Source organism: Nerophis ophidion, linkage group LG06 (assembly GCF_033978795.1).
Source record: "Nerophis ophidion isolate RoL-2023_Sa linkage group LG06, RoL_Noph_v1.0, whole genome shotgun sequence".
Taxonomy (NCBI): Eukaryota; Metazoa; Chordata; class Actinopteri; order Syngnathiformes; family Syngnathidae; genus Nerophis; species Nerophis ophidion.
In genome coordinates, this window is record NC_084616.1 from 47,876,541 (window position 1) to 47,894,515 (window position 17,975).

At 40.1% G+C, this 17,975-nt stretch overlaps 1 protein-coding gene across 1 annotated transcript in view; it reads left to right on the forward strand.

The window, feature by feature from the left end:
• ca6 (carbonic anhydrase VI) overlaps window positions 1–17,975 on the forward strand; it is a 28,049-nt gene that overhangs the window by 5,881 nt on the left and 4,193 nt on the right. Inside the window, exons 2-9 of the mRNA XM_061903973.1 lie at window positions 1,443–1,622; window positions 6,449–6,597; window positions 11,738–11,833; window positions 13,072–13,138; window positions 13,202–13,359; window positions 16,788–16,914; window positions 16,989–17,072; window positions 17,169–17,204. Coding sequence (XP_061759957.1) covers window positions 1,443–1,622; window positions 6,449–6,597; window positions 11,738–11,833; window positions 13,072–13,138; window positions 13,202–13,359; window positions 16,788–16,914; window positions 16,989–17,072; window positions 17,169–17,204 — 897 coding nt within the window. The remainder of the gene's footprint in view (window positions 1–1,442; window positions 1,623–6,448; window positions 6,598–11,737; window positions 11,834–13,071; window positions 13,139–13,201; window positions 13,360–16,787; window positions 16,915–16,988; window positions 17,073–17,168; window positions 17,205–17,975) is intronic.

The following is a 17,975-nucleotide window of genomic DNA, read 5'->3' on the forward strand; positions in this document are numbered from 1 at the left end:
GGGGTAGCGGGGGGTGCTGGAGCCTATATCAGCTACACTCGGGCGGAGGGTGGGGTACACCCTGGACAAGTCACCATCTCATCACAGGGCCAACACAGATAGACAGACAACATTCTCACTCACATTCACACACTAGGGACCATATAGTGATGCCAATCAACCTATCCCCAGGTGCATGTCTTTTGAGATGGGAGGAAGCCGGAGTACCCGGGGGGAACCCACGCAGTCAAGGGAGAACATGCAAACTCCACACAGAGAAAGATCCATCGCCCGGGAGGGCCGGGATTGAACTCAGGACTACTCAGGACCTTCGTATTGTGAGGCAGACGCACTAATCCCTTTTCCTCCATGCTGCCCTTGGTCAGAAACCACGTCCAAATAAAATATGGTTTTCCCCAGCTCCTCCTCTTCGCTTTCAGCCATGTTTACCCTTACTCATTATACGGCGTAGCTTGTTGCAGCTTGTAACGTGCATTATCTCATGAGGGCAATGAAAGTAAAACTTCTATCTTATGCCACATTTCTATAGTTAATCAATCTATCTGCAGCTCAGCTTACCTTCCAGGGGGGTGATCAAGGGTGATGGGTCAAATACAGAGAATAATTTTGCCGCACCTTGTGTGTGTGTGGCAATAATTGGCACTTTAACTTAATATGACTCAAAATGTGAATAAATGTCCATCCATCCATCCAATAAACACGCGTTAAGTTGCTCATTCCTAATAAAACATGACTAATATAGATTAAGAATCAATTATATTTTACTGTGATTAATAAAAATTAATCCACAACCACCCTAGGATTATTCTGATTAAAAATGTTCATGGTCCGACAGCACTAATATTTGCATTTGGCTTATATCGGTCATTACGAGTCACTTTCAGGTCAATATTGACAGTCAAACAGCCCTACAGTATGTCAAGACGTGGACTGTGGTGCGGATTGTTTTCCCATGGTGCAAAGCGACTGGATCGGACCCGATGTGAAGGTAATGACATATTTTATTATTAGCTAAAAAAAAAAAAGTAACAAACGAAAGGCGCTCTAAGCAGAGGTTCAAAACTTAGCTCTGAAAACAAAAACTCGCACAATGGCAGAACTATGGACAACAAAAACACTTACAGGGACGTGAAAAGTATGAATCTATGGCAAGAAGTGAGCAATCCGGTATCAAGGGTGTGTAAAGGGTGATGTCGCCAGGCTGACTGCCTGGCAACTATAGGCTTAAATATTGCTGTGATTGTTGACAGGTGCGTGAGTCCAATCAAATGAGCCAGGTGAAACTAATGGTTGTCATGGAAACTAAAACAAACCAGGGTGCGCAAAAACAGGATCTAACGGAGTAAAAAACAAAACAGAACATAACTAAACAGAACATGATCCCAAAGACATGACACAGTACATCTGTAACTTGACATTGACATATTTGTGCCTTGGTGCAGAGGGGAGTTTGGACCAGATGCACTGGGCCACAAAGTATCCGGCATGTGGGGGTAAGAAACAGTCCCCCATTGACATCCAGAGACGCGGCGTGAGACACAACCCGGACATGCTACAGCTGGAGCTCAGTGGATATGACGCACAGAGAGGGACCTTCCTTATGTCCAATAATGGACACTCAGGTATGTGTAATGTATTTTAACACCTTTACATGGAAAGTTATGCAGATAGATCTACAAACCCCGTTTCCATATCATTTGGGAAATTGTGGAAAATGTAAAAGTAAACGGAATACAATTATTTGGAAATCCTTTTCAACCCATATTCAATTGAACGCACTACAAAGACAAGATATTTGATGTTCAAACTCATAAACTTAATTTTTTTTTTGCAAATAATAATTAACTTAGAATTTCATGGCTGCAACATGTGCCAAAGTAGTTAGGAAAGGGCATGTTCACCACTGTGTTACATCACCTTTTCTTTTAACAACACTCAATAAACGTTTGGGAACTGAGGAAACTAATTGTTGAAGCTTTGAAAGTGGAATTCTTTCCCATTCTTGTTTTATGTAGAGCTTTAATCGTTCAACAGTCCGGGGTCTCCGCTGTCGTATTTTACGTTTCATAATGCGCCACACATTTTGGATGGGAGACAGGTCGGGACTGCAGGCGGTCCAGGAAAGTACCCGCACTCTTTTTTTACAAAACCACGCTGTTGTAACACATGCTGAATGTGGCTTGGCATTGTCTTGCTGAAATAAGCAGGGGCGTCCATGAAAAAGACGGCGCTCAGATGGCAGCATATGTTGTTCCAAAACCTGTATGTACCTTTTGGCATTAATGGTGCCTTCACAGATGTGTAAGTTACCCATGCCTTGGGCACTAATGCACCCCCATACCATCGCAGATGCTGGCTTTTGAAATTTGCATCGATAACAGTCTGGATGGTTCGCTTCCCCTTGGGTCCGGATGACACGATGTCGAATATTTTCAAAAGCAATTTTAAATATGGACTCGTCAGACCACAAAACACTTTGCCACTTTGCATTAGTCCATCTTAGATGATCTCGGGCCCAGAGAAGCCGGCGGCGTTTCTGGATGTTGTTGATAAATGGCTTTTGCTTTGCATAGTAGAGCTTTAACTTGCACTTACAGATGTAGCGACCAAACGTATTTAGTGACAGTGGTTTTCCAAAGTGTTCCTGAGCCCATGTGGTGATATCCTTTAGAGATTGATGTTGGTTTTTGATACAGTGCCGTCTGAGGGATCGAAGGTCACGGTCATTCAATGTTGGTTTCCGGCCATGCCGCTTACATGGAGTGATTTCTCCAGATTCTCTGAACCTTTTGATGATATTATGGACCGTAGATGTTGAAATCCCTAAATTTCTTGCAATTGCACTTTGAGAAACGTTGTTCTTAAACTGTTTGACTATTTGCTCACGTAGTTGTGGACAAAGAGGTGTACCTCGCCCCAACCTTTCTTGTGAAAGACTGAGCATTTTTTGGGAAGCTGTTTTTATACCCAATCATGACACCCACCTGTTCCCAATTAGCCTGCACACTTGTGGGATGTTCCAAATAAGTGTTTGATGAGCATTCCTCAACTTTATCAGTATTTATTGCCACCTTTCCCAACTTATTTGTCACATGTTACTGGCATAAAATTCTAAAGTTAATGATTATTTGCACAAAAAAAAATAATGTTTATCAGTTTGAACATCAAATATGTTGTCTTTGTAGCATATTCAACTGAATATGGGTTGAAAAATTATTTGCAAATCATTGTATTTGTTTATATTTACATCCAACAAAATTTCCCAACTCATACGGAAACAGGGTTTGTAAAACATACTGAATATCCAACTAGCATTTTGGTTGCCGGTGGAGTTTTTAGATTTCTTAATTGATTTGAAGAAGAAGAATGAATTTGGGTAGGGTCGGGTACCGAATTCAGTACTTTCATTGGCACTGACCGAACTCTGTCGGTGTTACCAAGTGTCAATTCACATTAAAGAAAACAGTGTCCTATTAATATACCTTGGTTGCCTCAGGACGTCATGTCCGGTTGGAGACCATACACTTGACTTTGACTTTATTTCGATCACAACAACCAAAAAAACTTTCCATCCATCCAACTTTAACCAAGTAAAGAAAGTGGAAAATGAAATGGTGTGTGTTCGAAAAGGAGCAGGAAGAAGCAAAAGCTAATGTCCTGCCTCATCACTCTCTTATTATAATCTGATTCTTTATCAACAACCAAATACATGACATTGTATAACAATATTCATTTAATATACATTATAGTGTACATTATATCATATCATATACCAGTAGTATATTTAGTATATAAATGTATACCGTATTTCCTTGAATTGCCGCAGGGCATATAGTATGCACCTGCCTTGAATTCGTGCGGGGTCAAACTTGCTTTGCGAAATAATCAGCGCATGCTTAGTATTACCGCCTGGTCAAACTGGTGGCGTCACGAGTGACACTTCCCCTGTCATCATTTTCAAAATGGAGGAGGCTGATTTCAATACCGGTAATTTGAAATCGCATAAAGGGAAGAAGATTAGGAGCTATTCAGTTGGATTTAAGGTCCAAGCTTACATCACACTCAAATTTTTACTGCATGCCTTTGGTAACTGCCGGAGTGAGAAGAGGTTTTAAAATAATTAGCGCATGCTTACTTTTACCGCATGCCTTTGGTAAGCGCAGGAGTGAGAAGAGGTTTTAAATTAATTAGCGCTCCGGCGGCAATTCAAGGAAATACGGTAATATATATTCAATTACATCCATGAATACTCATGGATGTAAAAAAAACACTCATCATATTTGGTCAGAGACACAGTTACATGGGGCGGTGTAGCTCGGTCAGTAGAGTGGCCATCCTAGTCACTGCCGTTGTGTCCTTGGGCAAGACACTTTACCCACCTGCTCCCAGTGCCACCCACACTGGTGTAAATGTAACTTAGATATTGGGTTTCACTATGTAAAAGCGCTTTGAGTCACTAGAGAAAAGCGCTGTATAAATATAATTCACTTCACTCATTTCAAGAAAGTATGTCCTGGGATCAAGATAGGATTTTAACCACTTAAGAACAGAACCGGATATTCCCAACCAGTTTTCTAACCTCTGTATTAGGATAGTATGGTCATCTATTTCAGAATTAGCACTCTCGTTCAGCAGAACCAAGACTGAGACTTTTCCTGCGTCTTTGTTCAGGCGGAATATCATTTGTCACCTTGATCAATGCTGTTTCAGTGCTGGAGCCTGAAGCCTGACTGGAAATGATCAAACTCATAGTTGAAGTTAAAGTACCAATGATCGTCTCACACGCATACACACACACACACACACACACACTAGGTGTGGTGAAATTTGTCGTCTGCATTTGACCCATCCTCATGTTCACCCCGTGGAAGGTGAGGGGAGCAGTGAGAAGCAGTGGTTGCCACGCTCGGGAATCATTTTTGGTGATTTAACCCCAATTCTAACCCTTGATGCTGAGTGCCAATCAGGGAGGTAATGGATACCACTTTTATCATCTTTGGTATGACTCGGCCGGGGTTTGAACTCACAATCTACAGATCTCAGGGTGGACACCTTAACCACAAGGTCACTGAGCAGTTGGTATCAAACTTTTCCCTAAAATGTCAGGTTTGATATGAGCCGATAGTTGTCCAGTACTGTGGCATCAAGACTACCCTTCTTTAGTAGGTGCTTAATGACCACATTTATTAAAGGCCTACTGAAATTAGATTTTCTTATTTAAACGGGGATAGCAGGTCCATTCTATGTGTCATACTTGAACATTTTGCGATATTGCCATATTTTTGTTGAAAGGATTTAGTAGAGAACATCGACGATAAAGTTCACAACTTTTGGTCGCTAATAAAAAAGCCTTGCCTTTACCGGAAGTAGCAGACGATGAGCGCGTGACATCACCGGTGTGATGGCTCCTCACGTCCTCACATTGTTTATAATGTGAGCCTCCAGCAGCAAGAGCTATTTGGACCGAGAAAGCGACAATTTCCCCATTAATTAGAACGAGGATGAAAGATTCGTGGATTAGGAAAGTTAGAGTAAGACACTAAAAAAAAAAAAAAAAAGCGACGGCTCCGGGCGACAGCAGTGGTTGCGTTTCAGATGTAATTAGACACATTTACTAGGATAATTCTGCTTATTGTGTTAATAGTATTTTAATGAGATTAGATGAGTAAAGTCATACCTGAAAGTCGGATGGCTGCGGTTAACGCCAGTGATCACAGCTGCCTTTTTGACAGCTACAGGAGAAGGTCCCATAATCCACTGAAGTCTCTGGTAAGTGCCAACAATTTTCCCATCCAAAAACTTGCTGGTTGACATAGAGAAACATGTTCGCTTGACCGCTCTGTATTAAAGCTTCACAACAAAAACAAAGAAACACCGGCTGAGTCTCGGTGCTAAAGACAGCTGCAATACACTGCTTTCCACCAACAACATTCCTATTTATAGTCTCCATTATTAATTGAACAAATTGCAAAAGATTCAGCAACACAGATGTCTGAATTACTGTGTAATTATGCGATGAAAAGAGACGACTTTTAGCCATAACTGGTGCTGAGCTAATATTTCCTGTCAGTCCGTGACGTCACGCACAAGCGTCATCATTCCGTAACGTTTTCAACAAGAAACTCCGCGGGAAATTTAAAACTGTAATTTAGTCAACTAAAAGGGCCGTATTGGCATGTGTTGCAATGTTAATATTTCATCATTGATATATAAACTATCAGACTGCGTGGTCGGTAGTAGTGGGTTTCAGTAGGCCTTTAAGGCCTTTGGAAAGATTCCAGTCTGAAGTGAGATGTAACTAGATGATTGACTTGTGGTAAAAAAACAACTGCTCAGCACAAATATTACAAATCTAGTGGGTAACTCATCAAGGCAGCATGTTATTTGACTCAGAATGTGGATGAAGTGGTTAACTGACCTGAATAATTGACCATGTTGTTTCAATCAGTCCAAATCGACCTGCCCCCCACAATGAAGATCACAAAGGGCCTCCCAGGAAAATACACAGCTGTTCAGATGCATCTGCACTGGGGCGGCTGGGACCTGGAGGCCAGCGGAGCAGAGCATACCATCGACGGCATCCGCTACATGGCAGAGGTAGACTAAATAAATACATCCAGCTTTGAAGGCGATACACTTCAATGGTGACAGATGAACGTGTGAAACCCAAACATTCCCCTAAATGCAAACATTTCAATTTGTCAAAGTGACAGTGTGTGCGGGTATTAGGTGTTGACATAGAAGAGTGTAGCACACATAGTACATCATTGTAACACATCATTTATGGTGCATACTTTGGATCATTTTGTAGACTAAATTAATAAAAAATTCTGTTAATTTTACATTCAAACATGAGTTACATTTTTTTACTGAACCTTCTCTAAAGTCTTCTGATCAAATCAAATCAACTTTATTTATAAAGCACATTTAAAATTTACCACCGGGGTGACCAAAGTGCTGTACAATGGACAGGTTAAAAGATAATACAATGACAGAGCAAACAACACAACACAAACAGAACATGATAAAAAATAAATAAATAAAACATGAAAACAGGTTTACAGCAGGTGTATAATGGGGCGCCATTGCAGGATGGATATCACATAGTGTTGAAAGCCAAGGAATACAAGTATGTTTTTAAGAGAGATTTAAAAACAGGAAGATGTCTCCCTGTTTAAATGCCACTTTTGTTCTTAGATAGTCCAAGTTCAGTAAATCCCTGCAACACGACAAATAATCATCTACTTTTGGTGGATTTGACTAAAACCAGACTAGAAGTAGTGATCAAATGTATTACATGAAAAAGAGTGTTTGTTTGGTTGAGTATTCATTGCAATGCTTCTTAATCTTGCCAAAACAATAGTACCTTAATTAATTGTTTCTGTGATGGCGCTCTTAACTCAAAACACTAGTATCTCAAATCAAAGTCTCCCATTTAAATCAATTGAAAGCTATTTAATCGCCGCTTGGCTTCCCCTAAAACAGCACAATTTTAACATGTAGCATGCCTTTAAAAAAAACTTTTAGACAAGAAAATAATGTGTAAAACATAAAATACAATTTACTACTAACTGTACTTTATAGTAAATAAATGGGTTGTACTTGTATAGCGCTTTTCTACCTTCAAGGTACTCAAAGCGCTTTGACACTACTTCCACATTTACCCATTCACACACACATTCACACACTGATGGAGGGAGCTGCCATGCAAGGCGCCAACCAGCACCCATCAGGAGCAAGGGTGAAGTGTCTTGCTCAGGACACAACGGACGTGACGAGGTTGGTACTAGGTGGGATTTGAACCAGTGACCCTCGGGTTGCGCACGGCCACTGTTCCACTGCGCCACGCCGTCCCTAGTAGTAATACTAATGTACAGCATTTTCTTTGGCTAGCGGACTTCTACGGTATCTTTTCAGCAGATTCTCCGTCAAACACAACATAAGCTGCTATTCTATATTTTCATGGATATATGTCCGCCATTCGTAAGTAATTTTAGCATCCCTGGCTGGCGTTAGTGTGACGCTTGGGTGGCATCATGGTGATGTTTTGTTCTCTCGTGGGTGCAGCGGGGATGGAAAACAGCATGAAGGTAGGAATGATAATTTATTGGTACATTAAAGAACACAATAAAACAAACTAAGAACAAAGGCACTTGCACAAAGGCACTAGACTAAACAAACAGAAAGCGTTAGCATGTAAGCTAGGGACATAAACAGGGCAGGAATAGCGTGGAAGCTAACAAGTATCAAAAGTAGGTTACCACAATGCGGGAAGAGCGACGTCATCTGTTGCATAGAAACAAATAAGAGTCTGAGAACGAATGGCAAACAAAGGAAGTCTTAAATAAGGAGATAATCACAAATCAGGTGCGCGACGACAAACAAGAGACAGGTGACACTAATGAGTTACTATGACAACAGAAACAAAACAGGAAGTGCCACCAGGAACTAAGGACGTCAAATAACAAACAGGCTGTGATAACAAAACAGAAAACCGAACCCAGACCAGAACAAGACATGATCCAAGTCGTGGATAGTGACAGTTAGATTCTTCTGCTTCAGTATGGTGCAGACGAGCAATGACACGCTCAAATTGCTTCACCAATCGGCAACACGCTCGGTCATGTTTTCAATTATTTATTTGATGAATTCAATGAACATCATCCACTTTTTCTCAGCACTGTCCTTTACACTCACTTTCTTCCTTTCCAAGTTTGGAAAAACAAAGTTATGTCGATCTCTAGCTATGAGCTAAGGCTAGCGAGTAAAAACAGATGTTTTGGTCTGATCACACAGTTCACTGTGACATTTGCAACTCCAATTAATGGCAGGGGTTGCTTGTAACTCAAATTTTTGCTCGCAACTTAAAGTATAACAGTGAACCTGAATACAGCTCTTATCTCAAAACACTCTAAAGTTTGGCAAGTCCAGGCTGACCATATTCTGAAATCCCAAAAAGAGGCCGGGACTAGGTGAAAATTTGCCAATGATACTCGAACTTGCCTTATAAATAATATATTTATTCATCCATCCCATCCATCCATTTTCTACCGCTTAATCCCTTCGGGTTCGCGGGGGGTGCTGGAGCCTATCTCAGCTGCAATCGGACGGAAGGCGGTGTACACCCTGGACAAGTCGCCACTTCATCGCAGGGCCAACACAGATAGACAGAAATCATTCACACTCACATTCACACACTAGGGACCATTTAGTGTTGCCAATCAAGCATTTTTTCTCCTCTGTTGACAGCAGTGTTGGCGCTAGGAATTTTTTGAATGGGGTCCAACAGTAAAATTTTGTGGTCCCACTTTTTTGTAAGCATTTTGAGAAAAAAAAAAGATAAACGTATGCATTATCCTGTTACAGTATATCTCACATTCTATTTTGTGTTTTGGAAAAAGGTTGTCATAAACGTTACTTAATTCATTAAAAAAAATAATATAAAAAAAAAGAAAACACATTTGTATGCGTATATAAATGTATTCAGTTATAAACATTCATTCCCTTTCTTCTTTCCTTCATGGATCTGAACAATGCTGGTAGTTTTTTCTATGTTTTATTTAATAAGTTGTATGTGTATATTTTTCAGTATAAAAGTGTAAAAAGTGTTTTGCTTCAGTCATGAAATGATAATGGTGTGCCAGGGCATACATACATTTTATATTTAACGCTTCAATCTCTGAAGTCTACATCAACTTCTGATCTATCCCTCATTTTAAAATGTTTTAGTTGTTTTTATGTTGTTGTTTTTTTTGTTTGTTTGTTTCCTGCCTTTTTGTGTCAAACAAAACTATGTTTTTAATGGCAAAGACACAAAATATGTAAAGTCTTTCACCAAAAATATTTTTCAAAATGGAATATTTGATGTGAAAGCATCAGAAACTTGGATAGGTGAATAATTCACAATACATTCATTTTGATTCAATATTATGTTTTGATCAATGACAGTTTGAAAAAAAACCCCAGCTTTGTTTTGTTAGTCGACATTGCAACTTTTTCTAAATTACATTTCACCTTTAAGCTTTTTAATTTCACTTTTGTTCTGTTTTTGTTTATTTTAATCGTATTTTTAGAATGTGTTGTGGGCCTTTGAAACATTGGCTGTGGGCCGCAAAAAGGCCTCGGGGACACACTTTTGACACCCCTATTTATAGATAATAATATTATAAATCTGATAAATCTATTGATAAAAAGCAGAGCCTGTCGACGCATGCACGTTTATCATAACTCTCTTGCTCTCTCTGTCTCTGCCCCTCCCTCACGAATGCTGCTGCCTGCGCACACCTTCACAATTTGTTTTGTTTTTAACCCCTTCTTAACCCTGAACGTACATTGAAAATTCACACAACCCCAACTCAAAATGCCAGACATTTGAGGCTTTTAAGAAACTCCGCCCGGACAACCCTGCAAATGAGGACATGTCCAGGGAAAAGAGGACGTATGGTCAGTCTAGGCAACTCTGTAGTTAATAATATAATAATAATAATAAATGTTATTTCTCGGCGCCTTTCTCAACAGTCAAGGACACTGTACATTCGTTAAAAGCAGTGCAACACAAACAATCATAAAAAAGTAGGAAATAGACAAATATTCAGATCAGGCTAAAATACAACAACAACACAATGCAAATGAGGTATTTCTTATATAAGTAAAATGAATATTCATTAGTTCTAGTGACATACATTGATAATGTGACAAAAGACAATTAAACCCTTTTGTTTATTTTTTTTTAAGTAAAACCCACTGTGTGTGTGTAAAGCTGTCACCATGTTGAACTCTAACTTATAATAATAATAATAATTCACCCCTATACAATATCATGCCCTAATCCCCTACTGTGCAATACTACCCTTCGAGTGCAATACGTCCGACACTAATTGTTATTTATTACTTCGGTACTCTTGTCTTGTTATGTATAATGTACAGTATTTTGTACTTCTATAGTGTTTTGTATATTGTACAGGATTGCTTATTATTTTTATTGGATAGTAGTCTGTTTATTTCAATTGTTAGTTTTTTCCTTTATATACCTCTTGTGTTATTTATTTCACCCCATATTTGTTCCTACTACCGCACCTTAATTTGGAGTCTTTAATCTCGTTATATGGAAATATAATGACAATAAAAGTCCATTTTATTCTATTCTATTCTATTCTAACTTTAATGCTAACACATACACTATGTCAGAGTTAATAGACACACTACTGTGTACTTTATCCACTTTTTCCATATAATGAACTCTGTTATTCTGAACTTCTCCAACGTAATAGATAGAATAGATATCACAAACAACAACATAACAAAAAAGAGCGGCAGAAGAGGACACAAATACATGTTAGCAACACTAGCATATACTGGTAGTATATTTATGTATACTAACATTATTTTTACAGCAGGTTTGCTCAAAGAAAACAAAATGATTTAACTTACAGCTGCCACGTCTGAGCCAGGGTTTACTTTAAGATGTGTTACAAAACCTCTTTTTTTTCCCATTCAGTGGCCATTTTTAATATAAAAAAATACTTGTTTTGTTAGGTGTGTGTGTGTGTGTGTGTGTGTGTGTGTGTGTGTGTGTGTGTGTGTGTGTGGTGTCCACTGGCTATTTTTTTTCCCTGCGTTAGCATACTTTATTTCTGTCTCTCACCAGAATGTCAATGATCATTTTTGTGCCTTTCATCCATTTTAAAGTGCAATGCTCATTTGGTATTCTGCGGCTGTTCTCTCTGTTGTCTTTCAGCTCCATGTCGTCCATTACAATTCGGACAAGTACAAGAGCTTCACTGAGGCCAAAGATAAATCAGACGGGCTGGCAGTGCTCGCCTTTTTCTACGACGTAGGCTTCCCTTTCCTCTCCATGTGTGGCGTTTGGTTTTGTATCTCAATCCCGCTCTGGACGTGTATGATATAAGACTTTTGGACCCGGTTTTGTGCTAAGTTTGCCTCCCTAGTGCAGGGGTCACCAACGCGGTGCCCGCGGGCACCAGGTAGCCCGTAAGGACCAGATGAGTAGCCCGCTGGCCTGTTCTAAAAATAGCCCAAATAGCAGCACTTACCAGTGAGCTGCCTCTATTTTTTAAATTGTATTTATTTACTAGCAAGCTGGTCTCGCTTTGCTCGACATTTTTAATTCTAAGAGAGACAAAACTCAAATAGAATTTGAAAATCCAAGAAAATATTTTAAAAACTTGGTCTTCACTTGTTTAAATAAATTCATTTATTTTTTTTACTTTGCTTCTTATAACTTTCAGAAAGACAATTTTAGAGAAAATATACAACCTTAAAAATGATTTTAGGATTTTTAAACACATATACCTTTTTACCTTTTAAATTCCTTCCTCTTCTTTCCTGACAATTTAAATCAATGTTCAAATATTTTTTTTAATTACCTTAATCAGGAAGAAATACTAATGACGGTCCATAAATTATTTTTTTAATTTTTTCAAAAAGATTCGAATTAGATAGTTTTTCTCTTCTTTTTTTTTGGTGAATTTTGAATTTCAAAGAGTCAAAATTGAAGATGAACTATGTTTCTAAATTTAATTTTCATTTTTTCCCTGTTTTCTCCTCTTTTAAACTGTTCAATTGAGTGTTTTTTTCATCATTTATTCTCTACAAAAAACCTTCCGTAAAAGGAAAAAAAAATGTACCACAGAATGACGGACAGAAATACCCAGTTTTTTATATATATAGATTTATTTATTAAAGGTAAATTGAGCAAATTGGCTATTTCTGGCAATTTATTTAAGTGTGTATCAAAATGGTAGCCCTTTGCATTAATCAGTACCCAAGAAGTAGCTCTTGGTTTCAAAAAGGTTGGTGACCCCTGCCCTAGAGGAATGAGGTGAATCCCAGGCAGCCAGTGATGTGATCATCGCTATGGTAACAACAGCTATCATCCCTGGTCATATCACTGGTGGCAATAATTAGAAATTATTACAGCAGGGAAACATGACCTCCTGATCCAGTGTGTATTAAAATAGTCAGATAATCTTGACCCTCTTGTAGAAAAAAAGATCATACGTGCACACTATCATGCGATCTGCTGCTAATGACTTGTTGCTGCATTGTCAGGACGGCCATTTTGAGAACACCTACTACAGTGATTTCATCTCCAACCTGGCCAACATCAAATATGCAGGTGAGTCGTGTGGGAAGCACAATACTGTGACATCAGTCTGTGTTTGAATACGGACTCTGGCAGGTCAGTCCATGAACATTTCAAGCCTGAACGTGCGCTCCATGTTGCCCGAGAACATGAACCATTTCTTCAGGTACCAGGGCTCCCTCACTACTCCCCCCTGCTATGAGAGCATCCTGTGGACGGTGTTCGACACCCCCATTACTCTTTCACATAACCAGGTAACCAAGAAGGATTATTCATATCTGTGTTGCACAGGGTTATCACACCTGCAAAACACAGGGTGGTAACTTCTGTCAATGCACCTCTATGCCAGTATAGTAACATCTGTCAACGCACCTCTATGCCAGAATAGTAACTTCTGTCAACGCACCTCTATGCCAGAATAGTAACTTCTGCCAATGCACCTCTATGCCAGAATAGTAACTTCTGTCAATGCACCTCTATGCCACAATTGTAGCTTCTGTCAATGCACCTCTATGCCAGAATAGTAGCTTCTGTCAATGCACCTCTATGCCAGAATAGTAACTTCTGCCAATGCACCTCTATGCCAGAAAAGTAACTTCTGTCAACGTACCTCTATGCCAGAATAGGAACTTCTGCCAATGCACCTCTATGCCACAATTGTAGCTTCTGTCAATGCACCTCTATGCCAGAATAGTAACTTCTGCCAATGCACCTCTATGCCAGAATAGTAACTTCTGTCAACGCACCTCTATGCCAGAATAGTAACTTCTGTCAACGCACCTCTATGCCACAATAGTAACTTTTGCCAATGCACCTCTATGCCAGAATAGTAACTTCTGCCAATGCACCTCTATGCCAGAATAGTAACTTCTGTCAACGCACCTCTATGCCAGAATAGTAACTTCTGTCAACGCACCTCTATGCCAGAATAGTAACTTCTGCCAATGCACTTCTATGCCACAATTGTAGCTTCTGTCAATGCACCTCTATGCCAGAATAGTAACTTCTGTCAACGCACCTCTATGCCAGAATAGTAACTTCTGCCAATGCACTTCTATGCCACAATTGTAGTTTCTGCCAATGCACCTCTATGGCAGAATAGTAACTTCTGTCAACGCACCCCTATGCCAGAATAGTAACTTCTGTCAACGCACCTCTATGCCAGAATAGGAACTTCTGCCAATGCACCTCTATGCCAGAATAGTAACTTCTGTCAATGCACCTCTATGTCAGAATAATAACTTCTGTCAATGCACCTCTATGTCAGAATAGTAATTAATGGCAATGCACCTCTATGCCAGAATAGTAACTTCTGTCAATGCACCCCTATGCATGAATAGTAACTTCTGTCAATGCACCTCTATGCCAGAATAGTAACTTCTGTCAATGCACCTCTATGCCAGAATAGTAACTTCTGTCAATGCACCTCTATGCCAGAATAGTAACTTCTGTCAACGCACCTCTATGCCAGAATAGTAACTTCTGCCAATGGACCTCTATGCCAGAATAGTAACTTCTGTCAATGCGCCTCTATGCCACAATTGTAGCTTCTGTCAATGCACCTCTATGCCAGAATAGTAACTTCTGCCAATGCACCTCTATGCCAGAAGAGTAACTTCTGTCAACGCACCTCTATGCCAGAATAGTAACTTCTGTCAATGCACCTATATGCCAGAATAGTAACTTCTGTCAATGCACCTCTATGCCACAATTGTAGCTTCTGTCAATGCTCCTCTATGCCAGAATAGTAACTTCTGCCAATGCCCCTCTATGCCAGAATAGTATCTTCTGTCAACGCACCTCTATGCCAGAATAGTAACTTCTGTCAACGCACCTCTATGCCAGAATAGGAACTTCTGCCAATGCACCTCTATGCCACAATTGTAGCTTCTGTCAATGCACCTCTATGCCAGAATAGTAACTTCTGCCAATGCACCTCTATGCCAGAATAGTAACTTCTGTCAACGCACCTCTATGCCACAATAGTAACTTTTGCCAATGCACCTCTATGCCAGAATAGTAACTTCTGCCAATGCACCTCTATGCCACAATTGTAGCTTCTGTCAATGCACCTCTATGCCAGAATAGTAACTTCTGTCAACGCACCTCTATGCCAGAATAGTAACTTCTGCCAATGCACCTCTATGCCACAATTGTAGCTTCTGTCAATGCACCTCTATGCCAGAATAGTAACTTCTGTCAACGCACCTCTATGCCAGAATAGTAACTTCTGCCAATGCACTTCTATGCCACAATTGTAGTTTCTGCCAATGCACCTCTATGGCAGAATAGTAACTTCTGTCAACGCACCCCTATGCCAGAATAGTAACTTCTGTCAACGCACCTCTATGCCAGAATAGGAACTTCTGCCAATGCACCTCTATGCCAGAATAGTAACTTCTGTCAATGCACCTCTATGTCAGAATAATAACTTCTGTCAATGCGCCTCTATGTCAGAATAGTAATTAATGGCAATGCACCTCTATGCCAGAATAGTAACTTCTGTCAATGCACCCCTATGCATGAATAGTAACTTCTGTCAATGCACCTCTATGCCAGAATAGTAACTTCTGTCAACGCACCTCTATGCCAAAATAGTAACTTCTGTCAATGCACGTCAATACCAGAATAGTAACTTCTCCCAATGCACCTCTATGCCAGAATAGTAACTTCTCCCAATGCACCTCTATGCCAGAATAGTAACTTCTCCCAATGCACCTCTATGAAAGTACAGTAACTTTTGTCAAAGTAGTAGATTATGCCAGAGCAACTATATCATAGGGTGGTAATGTCTATCAACACACCTCTGTGACAGGTTGGTAACTTCTGTCAATTCACCTCTATGATAGGGTTCTAACAACTTTCCCTGCATTTCTATGGCTTAGTCATAACTTCTGTCAGTGTACCTTTAATGCCAGGCTGGTAACTTCTGTCAATATACCTCAAAAACAGGGTGGTAATGTCATGTCAACACATCTCTTTGACAGTTTCTTCTCTCAATGCACCTCTATGACAGTACAGTGACACACTTGGCGGTAACTTCTGTCAGTGCACCTCTATGACATTTTGGGGAAAATATTAACAACCAGCTCTGTGACGCTGAGAACTCAGAAAAAGTTGAGTAGCGAAAGAGCTTTGTAAAGTTGTTTTGGGAAATATTTTTAAAATGAGGGGAGGATGCATCCCATCCAACCTCTATGGCAGAATAGCAACTTCTATCAGTGCACCTCAATGACACAATAGTGAGACACCTCTTTGACATGGTGGTAACTTCTTTCAATGCACCTCTATGACAGGACAGACACTTCACTCTATGCACCTCTATGTGTGTGTCAACACCTTTATTACGGGGTGGTAATTTATGTCAATACATCACTCTGACAGGGTGGTGTCTCCTGTCAACACACATCTACAAAAGGATGGTAACTTCTGTCAACACACCTGCACGACAGGGTGTCATACACATCAACATTTCTCTATAAAAGAACAATAACTGTCCCGTCAGGGCACCTCAAACACAGAGAACCGAAACAATGCATCACAATACAAACCTGAACCAGCTTTAAGAGGTGCAAATACTTAACCCAGCTTGAGCGCTTGGGTGTTGTTTAGGTTTTATAACTTTTGTGCGCCTCCACATCAAGATCTAAGCTCTGGCACCTTTGGACTTTGTTGCGCCCAGATCAGGAAACTGGAGAGCACACTGATGGACATCCACAACAAGACTCTGTGGGACGACTACCGCATGGCTCAGCCCCTAAATGACCGAGTGGTGGAGTCGTCTTTCCTGCCACGACTTGGGAAAGGAAGTGTGTAACGCACGAATATCTGACCAATTAAGAGCAAGACAAACCATTACTGTTCACCTTTTTTGTTTCGCCAGCATTCTGTCGACAGGACGAAATCGAATCCAAGCTGCTTAAAATCGAGGGACTGATAACGTCTCTTGGAAAAAGCGTGTACTCAGGTGAGGTGGTATGCCAACACACACCAAGTCATATTTGGCTGAATGCTGTTCCTATTTACTCAAGAGTGTTGATCTACACTTACTTGTATGCCTTAGGTGGTAGACTACAAGACTCACGGCCAAGCAAACATGGTGAGCTTTTCTATTTTCCAGTTCACATTCAAGCAAACAAAGTGGCTTTTAATTCCTGTTCAGCATTGTGCAAAAGTCTTGAGGAATATTGCAAATAAACATTAGTATAATCATTACTTTCTTCTAGTTTGTATTATTTCCTATGCTATTGACTAACACCTGTTTGGCCTGAGCGCCGGCCCCCATACCTGTCCCTGATTGGTATTCAGGACACACCTGTCCCTGGTTGCCAATCAGGGTGTTTCTTTTGCTCTGCGCTTCCATGTGCTTGCTCTTTGTGCACTTCCCAGCAGCACGTCTTTGGTTTTTTTTTTGTGTTAAATGTTTTTTTCTGGTAAAAAGAGCTTCTTTTATGCACTTGTCTGCCATATCTGCATCCCAGACATACACTAGAACATAATGGAGAATCCCTTCAATTAGCAAAAAGTCCAGCTGCCTTGGTTTAACTGTTGCGGATTACCATTTAATATCAAATTTAGGGAAATTTGCTATCTTAAAAGCATGGGTGCTTCCATTTTGCAGCCAATCTCGTGCATTGATTGTACTGTATTGGGTGTAAGTGTCTATGATATCTTACCAAGCGTTGTTTTATTACTATCCTTAATTCGATCACCTGCATGGTAGTAACTTCTGTCCATGTTTGTCTACAGCAGGGTGGAATCTTTTTACAGCTCTTTGACAGAGTGGTATCTTCTGTCACTTGTCAGATTCAAACACTGATGACATCTATTGAACAGACAAAAAACAAGGAATCATGCAGCGACAGAGTTC